Source organism: Sus scrofa, chromosome 12, assembly GCF_000003025.6.
Source record: "Sus scrofa isolate TJ Tabasco breed Duroc chromosome 12, Sscrofa11.1, whole genome shotgun sequence".
Classification (NCBI taxonomy): domain Eukaryota; kingdom Metazoa; phylum Chordata; class Mammalia; order Artiodactyla; family Suidae; genus Sus; species Sus scrofa.
Genome location: NC_010454.4, coordinates 19,163,439 through 19,174,272, shown reverse-complemented (window position 1 = coordinate 19,174,272; position 10,834 = coordinate 19,163,439). Strand labels below are relative to the sequence as shown.

The following is a 10,834-nucleotide window of genomic DNA, read 5'->3' as shown; positions in this document are numbered from 1 at the left end:
TCTAGGGTCCAAGGTCGCAGGGAGGAGCGGAGGGAGGAACACGAGTGTGAGATAAGAGAACGGCAAGACCCAAGGGGGCAAAGGGCAGAGCAGGTGGGCGCAGGTGGCCAGAAATGGGGCCTGACAACTCCTGGGTAGGGTTGGGGACTGAGAGGGCCAGGATGTAGGACAGGCAGGAGCAACAGGAGTCATGGCCAGGGTCTCAGCCATTTGAACACCTGCTCCTCCACAGGTGGAAGACGAGGTGCTCAAGTGCCAGCAGGCCATGTCCAGCCTGGCTTTTGCCCTGGCCTTCCTGCAACGCATGGACATGAAGCCTCTGGTGGTTCTGGGGCTGCCGGCTCCCACTGCGCCCTCAGGCTGTCTTTCCTTCTGGGAGGCCAAGGCACAGCTTGCCCAGAGATGCAAGGTGCTGGTGAACACGCTGCGGCACAATGCCGCCACCGCTGTGCCTTTTTTTGGTGGTGGGTCGGTACTGGGCGCTGCTGAGCCAGCCCCTCATGCCAGGTTAGTGCCAGCCCTGCCTGCCCCTGCACCCCAGATCTCGCGAAGCTGCCAGCCCCGCCCCAGCCCCGCCCCAGCCCCGGGGTTCCTGGAGGCAAGTTCCTTGAGCACCAGCGTCTGGCCCGCAGCTACAGCGGCATCGTCTCGGTGGAGACGGACCTGCTACAGTGGTGCCTGGAGTCGGGTAGCATTCCCATCCTGTGCCCCATCGGGGAGACGGCTGCGCGCCGCTCCGTGCTCCTCGACTCGCTGGAGGTGACCGCGGCCCTGGCCAAGGCGCTGCAGCCCACCAAAATTATCTTCCTCAATACTACAGGCGGCATATGCGACAGCAGTCACAAGGTGTGTCTCCTCCTTTTGGGCCCTATACTGTCCGCGACTCCAGGCCTGGGTGAACCCCTCTCTTGCATCCCCTGCATGCCTCCCTGACGGGCCCCAGAGTCACTTTTCTCTCAAGCCGCATGGGTCGGGAATGGAGTGTCAGGGAGGCGCTCAATCCGTGGGGGCTCAGGTCTGAGCCCTCCCTGGCTGAGGACTCCGAGATGAAGAAGGTCAGTGAGGACAGGTCCGTGGGGCGGGGGCGCAGTCCTTGGCCGGGGGCAGGCTGGGAGCTAACCCTCTCGTCTGGGGACACAGGTCCTGAGTAACGTGAACTTGCCCGCCGACCTGGACCTGGTGACCAATGCGGAGTGGGTGAGCACCAAAGAACGGCAGCAGATGCGGCTCATCGTGGACGTGCTCAGTCGCCTGCCCCACCACTCCTCGGCGGTCATCACCGCCGCCAGCACGCTGCTCACGGAGCTCTTCAGCAACAAGGGTGAGGGCGGGAACAGGGGGCGCGCGAGGTGGCGGGGGAGCAGAAGAGGCGGTGGAAGGGGCCGCCGCCACAGCAAAGGTTTCCTCCTCTTGCCGAACCTGGGGGAAGTGACCAAGGAGGTGGACGGGCCCGGCCTGGACTTGGGTGAACCTAGACAAATGGACGGGTCTTGGGTAGGTGGGAGGAACCACGGACCCGGCGGAACCAAGTGGGATGGACAGGACTAGGAGCGATGGGCGGGGTTTGGGTGGGTGGGCGGGACCAGGGGCGGAGAGAGCAAGGTTTCGGGAGGTAGGCGGGACTAGGGGAAGTAGGTGGGACTACAGGCGAGGCGCGGAACTTGAAGGACAAACTTTGCCTGGGAAAAGCATCTCCCTGAGTGAAAATCGCGTACAAACCATGCAGACCACCTAAAACGTCTCGTTGTGGAGAGCTCCCAAAGGGGATAATTGTCCCACCAGCCCTTGTCCTACCTGGAACCCCCACCAGGCTGAGCAAACGGAGGCGTGGAGAGGACTTGGCTCTCGGACTGAATTAACCTCTCCTCCTCCATCCCACCCCCAGGGTCCGGGACCCTGTTCAAGAACGCCGAACGGATGCTGCGAGTGCGCAGCCTGGACAGCCTGGACCAGGACCGCTTAGTGAACCTGGTCAACGCCAGCTTTGGCAAGAAGCTGCGGGACGACTATCTGGCCTCGTTACGCCCGCGACTGCACTCTGTCTACGTCTCTGAGGGGTGAGGCTGCGGGCCCCTGAGGGCAGGGACCGAGGGACAGAGCCGGGGATCTCCGGGCCAAGGAGAGGTCCCAGCCTGCCTCTCCCCCGCTGCGCCAGGTACAACGCGGCCGCCATTCTGACCACGGAGCCCGTACTGGGGGGCACCCCGTATCTAGACAAGTTTGTGGTGAGTTCCAGCCGCCAGGGCCAAGGCTCCGGCCAGATGCTGTGGGAGCGCCTGCGGCGGGACCTGCAGACGCTTTTCTGGCGCTCCCGGGTCACCAACCCCATCAACCCCTGGTAGGTCCCGCCCCTCCCGGCTCAGGGCTGGGCCCCGCCCCGACACCCGACACCCGGGGTCCAGGCAGGCTGGGCTTCCCCTTCTTTCACTAGCCGTCCGTCCCCACCGGAAATGATCCGCTCCGTGTGGCCCGACGCTCCCCAGACAGTAGACCACACACAGAGCCTGAGATTTCCCTAGAGGCAGAGCACACTTATCCTGGCTCTGCCCTGCCACGGTGGATTCCTTGAAGACACTTCCCACCGCCACGCTGCCTGCCACTCCCAGGGTCCAGAGAGCCTTTGGGCTCTATTCCAGGCCCAGTTGCCAAGCTCTGGCCCAAGCCCATTGCATGTCCAGCGGAAAACTCCCTCCTCTCTTTCCCTCTGCAACTATCCCCTCATCCCCCACTACCCTGCTCTGTGGGCACCAAGAAGTGAACAAGAACCCCTCCAGGGGCTGTCAGCCAAGACAGTGTGGGAGAGGGCAAAAGAGGTCTTCACTCCAGACCTCCTAGCTCTGTGACTGGCAAGTTACCTAACTTCTCTGTGCAAAGAGCATAACAACCCTAGACTCTTGGCTGATATTATGAGAATAAAATCAGATTACAGACCACAGGTCCTAACAGGCATTCCCCAGAAATATTGTGGGTTTGGTTCCAGACCTCCGCAATAAAGCGAATATTGCAATAAAGCAAATTACATGAATTTTTTGGTTTCCCACTACATATAAAAGTCATGTTTACAGTATGCTATGGTCTATTAAGTGTGCGATTAGGTCAAAAAATAATGTACTTATTTTAATTTTAAAATATTTTTATGGGGAGTTCCTGTTGTGGCCCAGCGGGTTAAGAACCTAACTAGTATCCATGAGGATGTGGGTTCAATCCCTGGCTTCGATCAATGGGTTAAGGATCCACTGTGGCCATTGGCTCTGGTGTAGGTCACAGATGTGGCTCGGATCTGGCGTGGCTGTCATTGTGGCTGTGGCCAGCAGGTGCAGCTCTGATTCGACCCCTAGCCTGGGAACTTCCATATGCTGCAGGTGTGGCCCTAAAATATATATATTTGCTAAAAAATGCTAACCATCATCTGAGCCTTCAGTGAGTAGTCATCTTTTTGCTGGTGGAGCATCTGAAATATTGCAAGAATTAGCACAGTGCGACATGGAGACACAAAGTGACCAAATGCTCTTGGAAAAATGGCACTGATAGACTAGGCTCTACACAGGGTTGCCACAAACCTTCAACTTGTAAAAAAAAAAAATTTTAATGCAGTATCGGCCAAACACAATAAAATGAAGCACAGTACAACGAGGTATGCCTGTAGTAGGTCCTCAATAAGCAAACCAGTGAGTGGCGAGCACCGGCCTTACCTAAAAACCTTCTCCCCAACCCCCACCAGGTACTTCAAACACAGTGATGGCAGCTTCTCCAACAAGCAGTGGATCTTCTTCTGGTTTGGCCTGGCCGACATCCGGGACTCTTATGAGCTGGTCAACCATGCCAAGGGGCTGCCGGACTCCTTCTGCAAGCCGGCTTCTGACCCAGGCAGCTGACCTTCTCCACCAGCCCTGTAGGCCCTGGGACAGCCAGGGTGGACCAAAAGCCATGCCTGCTGGAGGTGTTCCCAGGCAGCCAGACCAGGCTTGCTGGCTGAGTGATCTGCAGAGGAGGTGGCCCCTACTCTGCCCCGCCCAGAGCGGGGCACCTGAGTGAGGACAAGTACAGGAAGAAGGGCCTGCCCAAGATCCCCAACTTGCTCCAAAGCCACAACCAGATGGCCTTCAATTTTCAGTCCAGGGATTTGGGGGGAGGAGGAGGGCAGGGCTCTACTCAGGGCTTAAGGGTGGGCCAGTCTGTGGCCTCTGTGCTCTTCGGAGGCTCCCTTGCCCAAATGCTCACCCACATCTGCCTGAGACTCCACCACTCATTTGAATTCCTTCAGGTCTTGCAACTTCTCAGGAGGCCTTGATTAAAATGCAAATTCTTGTCTGAATCAGCTTGCACGTGAAGGGAAATTAGCAGTGACCCTCTGGGAGCAGATCCTGAGGGCTGGGGAACCAGGCGACTCCCAGAGGGAAGAGAGGAGCTAAAGGAGACCAAGGCCCCAGAATGAATGCTGCCACCATCTCTCCCACTCAGCTGTCAGCAGCCCCCGGAGGGGCTCCCCTGCCCCCTAGTTAGGAAACATCTTCCATTTCACAGGCCAGACTGGCAGCAGCCCTGGCTCCCTTCCAGGTGGGCTCAGATACAAGCCCAGACTTGGATGCGTTTCCCTGGCCCCCCCTAGAGGTCACATCTCCTCTCTGCAGCAGCAGAACATCTCGGACGGGCAGCAGTCCCAAGGCCCAGGTTTCACTCGACCTTTCTGACCCCCACAGTGCCAAGCGCCAAACTGGCTTCGGGGTTACTTTCGGTCTGGCGGTGTGTGGACGAGAAGGTAGAGGGGTCACTAAGGCACAGCAGGGGCTGTGACAGAACCAACCCCAAGAGCTGCCTGTTTTCCCTTAGGTGAGGGGAGAGTACACGTCTGGGCGTGGGCATTAGAGCTGCCCTGGAAGCCGGCTCTGTGGCACTTCCTCTGAGCCTCCATTTCCTCATCTGTGAAATGCAAAGTCCTGGGCTTCCCAGCAGGAAGCTTAACATTAGTTCCCTCCCTCTAGTGGCCCCACCGAAGATTTCTTTGAAAAGAGCTGGCACCGAATGGGGAGGAAAAGACAAGCCGCAACAAGAGGGACTGACGTGAGAGAAAGCACACGCTACAGGGAGTATGTGGAGACTTTTGAGAGTCAGAGAACTGGGGGAACTTTCGGAACAGGGAAAGGTCATGGGCGGACCAAGGTGGGGCTGAACCAGATATGGGCTTTCAAGAAACCCAAGATCAATCCCAGCCAATGGCAAAGTGTCCCGTGGGGAGAACAGAGAAGCAAAGCCAAATGTCTATATAAAATGTTTATTTTTGGAGGACTGTGTGGTCTGGTGTTTGGGAGGGTGCCCACCCCCACGGGGCTGGAAACAGAAGGCCAGAGGCAGGAAGTTGGCTGCTGCCTGCCCCACCCTTGCACAGCCCGGAGTGGATGGGGGGCCTGTTCTGCCCTCAAAGGGGGTGACAGCTAGTGCTGTTTCTGACACTGGAGTACCCTGAGAGCCCACGACTTCCGCGGTGCCTGGCCCCTCTGCTCTCCCGGGCCTGGTCCACGTGTCCACACACGCACTCACTCTCAGTCTCTGAAAAGCACTGCAAAGCCTCCCTGCATCTGCAGGTTTCGAAAAGGAATTCTTCACATTGGCTCACTGCTGGTTCTCGGTCTCCCTTCCACTGGCTCCCACCCTGGGTACCCCCACCCTCGTCCAGCCTTACTCCCGTCCCTGGGACAGGAGACCCAGGCGCACAGCTGGCCCCAGCTCTCGTAACAAACAGGAAAAAGAAACCCGTAAAGCACAGTCACCAGGGCTCCCCCCCCCACCAAGGCCCAAGCCCAGGAACTGGGGAAGAGACCTGCCTCCAACCAACACGCGCGCGTGCACACACACAACACACAGGGTCAAACAAACAGACCAAAAAGCATAAATAAACATAACTGGGCCAGCAAGGAGGAAGCTAGGGTGGCCCTTGTGGCTCCGCATGCCCATTGCAGCCTCCCGCTAGGCTGTGCAACTCAGCCGTCAGTGGCCAGGATGATGGCGGTCCCGAAGATGCCCACACTCTCTCCAAGGAGCTTCATCTGGTTCCAGAACTCAACGCGCCGGGTGCTGTGCCAGTAGGCAACATTGCCATCAATGAGCAGCATGACCGGGGGCAGTAGTACAGCCAAGATCTGGGCAGCCAGGGTCACGTAGTAGCCTGACAGGAAGGCCAGCGCCAGGACGCCATACAGCACGAAGAAGAGCTGGATCATCAGCTCCCCTCCTGGGAGATGGTTCAGATACGCCAGCCGGTCCTCCTTGCTGTGCTGCAGGGAGTAGGCCTAGAGACACAGCGCCCTCTGAGGCTCTCCAACAGGCCAAGCAGCTTGTCCGGGGAAGGCCTCCCCGAGACACAAGCCAGCACCTACAGGGTGAGCTTCTAACTCCCTCCTCTGCCCAGGGGGCTTTCTGTGTCTCTCCCTCAGGCTAGGGAACACCATGAGGCTGGGGCCTCTGTGTCTCCCCACCCTGCGGGCTCGGAAAGGAAGAGGTTCCACAGTCAGACCAGGACTCTCACCTCTGAACACAGAACCCTGCACATGGGAGATGGTGCCCAGGAACTAAGATGAAGCCAAGTGACCCAGGGCCTGTCCACGTCCCCATCCACCCCGGCCTCCCCTAGCACCCAGGATATAACCGGTTCTGCCAGGCAGCCCCATCAGCTCCAAACCTCCCCTCTGTCCCCTCTCCCAATCCTCTGGGGGCTGAAACCGTGAGAGGAGCAGGCCATCTTGCTATCCTGGCTCTCAGGCTTAGGACTGAATGGTCGATCCACCCTCTCCTCTCCCGGGTGGCCATCATGTTGGAAGAAGGGACTCTGAGCCAGCCCTCAGTCTCTTGAAGGTCCCCCAAGGCTCAGAAGCTGGTCAGGGCAACTGCCAGGAGCCAGGTCATCAGGAACTGCATGCGAGGCCTCATCCTGCCCACCTCCCTGCATTCTGCCAGGCTCAGGCTCACAGCTCACTCCGTCAAGCATCTCCAGTCAACCGTTCCCCCAACCTACCACGCAGATGAGGTAGATGCCCAGGAAGACCTGGCCGGTGGACTGAAGGGAACGGCTGCGGGGTTTCCGACGGTACAGCTCCCCGGCGCCGCTGGCCAGCACAAGAAAGCCGCCGATGATGGCAACTGTGCGCGAGTACATGCGGACCTAGGCCGAGGCGAGGGGACCCCAGTCAGGAACTGAAGCCACCACAGGTCTGCTGGCTGCCCGCAGCGCAGAACTGCCTGCCCATCTCGAAGCATCCCACTCCACGTGATGAACCCTCTTAGCATTTCCAAGTGTGGTGGGCAGGTAGAGCAGAGATAGATAACTCTTTTTATCAGAAGTGAAAAGTGAGGCCCTGAAGGGTTAATAAAGTCGTCCAAGGTCCTACACAAAGTAAGCGGCAGAACCCAGATGCCAAGCATTGCCCCCCCTCCCCACCCCAGTTCTGCTCCCTTGAATCCCAGTGTTCTTTCTGGTGTACAGTATAGTCTGTTCCACAAAGTAACCACTGATCTCACTGTCCTGCAGCTATTCACACATCTGCCTCCCCTACTGGACTGACAGTCCATTCCTTGAGGGTAGTGCCTTAGTCCAGGCTTTTCTCCAAGCATGTAGTGCCTAGCACAGGTTCTGGCATTTACAGGCTTAAATGCTGCCCTAGGATTAATTAAATTTCATAAAATCAGATGGTCAGATCAGATATTTCAAAGGTCCTTTTTGTCCTATGAGTCTGAGATAACAGACTACATCCTAAACCAAGGATTTAAATGTAAATGTAATGCCAACTGTGGTGTAACTTTGGGAAAGTCTGTTTCCCACCTCTGGACCTCAGTTTCCACACTTTGAAAGGCAGGCTTGTGTGGTCTCTAAATCCTTCTGTTCTGCGATCTGTGATAATCTCTACAAGCCTGGGGTTCCGCCTTCTCAGGCTTCACCCAACTGTGCCGGGCACTGGCTCCTCGTCATCCCAGCGAGGTCCCATCTAGGGCCGAGGTGCTCACCTTCAGCCAGTCCCCGTAGTGGACGTAGCCCCCGATGTAGGCGGCGTAGGTGCTAACGGCCAGCTGGAGTGCGGCTCCCAGCGCGAACCAGCGCCGCTTCACTCCAAAGGACATGAAGCTAGCGCACAGCACGGCCGCCCCCATGTCGAAGTACAGGTAGGGCACTGGGATGTCGGGCTTCCTGTGAGCCGGGAGGTGGGAAGGAACAAGGACAGAATGAAGCAAAGAATGAAGCGGGAAGAGCCTCGGGACACCCTGAGCTCCCGCAAGCTCCACTGCTTCCCCAAACCAGAGCCCCCCTCATGGCTAGGACCCCGCACTACCCTCGCTACCCACCTTGCTCCAGACCAGAGTCCCTAACAAGTTTGAGGCCCCAAATCCCCCCCAGTACAAGCGTCCCAACTTTCTGGGCCCCGACTTCTTCCCCACCTCACCGCACCCCCGTTCCTGAGACGGGCCGGACAGCCCCCACCACGTTCAGCGACCGCGCGGAGCCGCTCACCGGCGCGCCTCGGCCCTCTCAGCGTACAGCATGAGCTGGCTGAAGCAGCCCCAGAAGGGGCAGCGTGTGAGCAACACGGAACCCAGCTGCATGATCAGCTGCAGCATCCACCGTCGCGAACCCATCTTCGACGCCATCTTGAAGAAGGGCAGTCCGCCGCGGCCTCACCCCGGCCAGGGAGGTGGGTGAGGGCAATGCAACGCGCAACTTCCGGGCCTCGCGAGGGTTTTTTTTCCCCTTCCGTCGGGAAACAAAGCTCTCTTTCTCTAGTTCTGGACCGAGGGAAGTGTTCTAGCTGCGGGGTTCAGCCTTAACTTCTGCCCACTGAGGCTTAAGGGCCCCTTCGTGTAGCTGTAAAATTGAAAATTAGAGTAGAAAAAGGAACAGTAAACGAACTAACTTTTGAATGCATCTAAACCTGGGCTCCAACCCTATCGCCTTACACTTCACAAGATATATCTGGGAAAGGGGGACAGTGCTGGTCCTAGCACATGGCGGGTTCAATAGTGTACACACACACACACAACCCCCACACCAGAGGAAACCCTCTGCTTCTGCTTAAGTTCAAAGTAGGAGGGTCTTCTAAGAGCCACTCCTGAGAAGTCTGGCCCTGGTCTGCACTTCTGCTGTCCCCTGAGAGAAGAGAGCGCGCTGATGTGGACATGAGACATCTCAATCAGTGTGTTTTTCTCCAGCTCGGTGCTCCCACTCTAGCCCAAACCACCACCTTTTGTCAGTTTAACTGCAGTAGGCTTCCACCGGTCTTCCCCACTTCTTTGTTTTCAGCTCCTCGGTGTTTTGCTTTTTCTTTTTTCCTCTTTCTAGGGCCACACCCAGCAGCATACGGAATTTCCTGGGCCAGGGGTGCTGCGCCCGCTTTTGCAGAAACACCAGGTCCTTAACCTACTAGGCCACAGGGGGAACGCCTCGGCTCGCCCATTTTATGTTCTCATAACCATCAGGCACCCTTCCTTTGATTCACTTGATATATTGGCAATTATATACTTGTGATTTTTTTGTTTGTTAATGACTAGATTAACACTAGATTGTGAGCTCCATGAGGGCAAGGATAACATCTCCTTTTTTTACTATTATATCCTCAGGGCCTAGGAAGATGCATTCATGAATTGTGTGCTGCATAGATAAATAAACACAAGGTGTTACCACTACGTTTTGTCTCAGTAATTATGTGTTGAATAAATAAGCAAAAGTTCTGGGCACTCTGGGATTGCCACCACAACGCTACCCCTACCTATCTTCCTCCACCCCCACCCTGCAACATATAAATTCATCTTCTAATACTGAAGTTAAGACTACAAGTACTTCCATTAGGCCTTTTAATTTGGGAAATCTGTTTCCATTTCCCTGGGGGTAGTGAAGGGAAGAGGGCTGGTGTCCAAATAACATTTCTGACAATGTGAATTTAAAATTCACCATCATGGGAGTTCCTGCTGTGGCACGGTGGGTTAAACTCAGGCATTGCCACAGCTGTGATGCAGGTCACAGCTTCGGCTTGGATTTGATCCCTGGCCCAAAGAACTTCCAAGGGTGCAGCCAAAAAAGAAAAAAAAAAAAAAATATATATATATATATATAATTTATATGTAACATATAAACTATTATATCATGAAACTATATTTATATTTGCTTGTGTTCTAATTATATGATCATATTATGATTTTATTGTATGTTATATTTATATTTATATTAATATAACATAAAATAAAGTTTCCAATCAGCCAGTGAAAGCTAGACAACAAAACACCTTTTCACATCTAGTTTTCTTACAGTCACTAGAATACGGGATTCCCTTGTGGCTCAGCAGGTTAAAGACCCAGTGTTGTCCTGCTGCAGTGACACAAGTTCGATCCCTGACTCAGAAACTTCCATTTGCCACAGGTACTACCGAAACAAAACAAAACAAACTCACTAGGATGCCTGGGTATATCAGAAAGAATGCTGAGAAAGAGATCTACCCATGCAGAAAGCTAGGGAATGAGAGTGTGTGATCGCTGGGATTGGGGTCGGGATAGGAGTGGGAAATCTCCAGGCACTGAGAATGAAAAGACTGGGTTAAAAGTCGTTTTGCCTACTTCCTCCCTCCACCCCCCCCCCCAGGGACAACCACATAAGACAAGTTTTTTCACCAAAATACAGGCACATAGTGCAGAATCAACTTTCCAGTTGGTTTTCTTTTTCTAATCTCCTCACCCATCCCCAATTCAAATGCAACAAGATACACAGCCCTCAAGAAGGAGCTAAGGTGCTGAGACCTGGGATAGTTTATGTCCACAAAATAGTTCCAGGAACAATACCCTTACCTCACCCCAGCCCCAT

General features: G+C 55.4%; 2 protein-coding genes across 3 annotated transcripts; one reads left to right on the top strand and one right to left on the bottom strand.

The window, feature by feature from the left end:
* On the top strand, nt 305-3,875 carry NAGS (N-acetylglutamate synthase). The gene is given in 6 exon segments (NM_001097520.1): nt 305-507; nt 633-846; nt 1,141-1,321; nt 1,886-2,057; nt 2,156-2,338; nt 3,722-3,875. Coding segments are annotated over 6 exon segments (1,107 nt in total).
* Nucleotides 5,257-8,646, bottom strand: TMEM101 (transmembrane protein 101). 2 transcript variants are annotated; one of them, XM_021066096.1, is made up of 4 exons: nt 8,425-8,646; nt 7,996-8,176; nt 7,010-7,156; nt 5,257-6,287 (listed from the first exon to the last, which is right to left on the bottom strand). In XM_021066096.1, the coding sequence occupies exons 2-4, from the start codon at nt 8,137-8,139 to the stop codon at nt 5,979-5,981; spliced, it is 600 nt and encodes a 199-aa protein (XP_020921755.1). In that variant the 5' UTR covers nt 8,140-8,176; nt 8,425-8,646; the 3' UTR covers nt 5,257-5,978. The 2 variants fall into 2 exon arrangements, with proteins under 2 accessions (XP_020921755.1, NP_001231614.1); NM_001244685.1 differs by having other exon boundaries at nt 5,259-6,287; nt 8,498-8,640.

Excerpts from the sequence above, each read along its gene's own strand:
- TMEM101 (NM_001244685.1), bottom strand. The coding sequence starts at position 8,634 with ATGGCGTCGAAGATGGGTTCGCGACGGTGGATGCTGCAGCTGATCATG. Across the intron at positions 8,177-8,497 it reads GAGAGGGCCGAGGCGCGCCG|GAAGCCCGACATCCCAGTGC; the intron begins GTGAGCGGCTCC and ends CCCGGCTCACAG. Across the intron at positions 7,157-7,995 it reads ACTACGGGGACTGGCTGAAG|GTCCGCATGTACTCGCGCAC; the intron begins GTGAGCACCTCG and ends GCCTCGGCCTAG.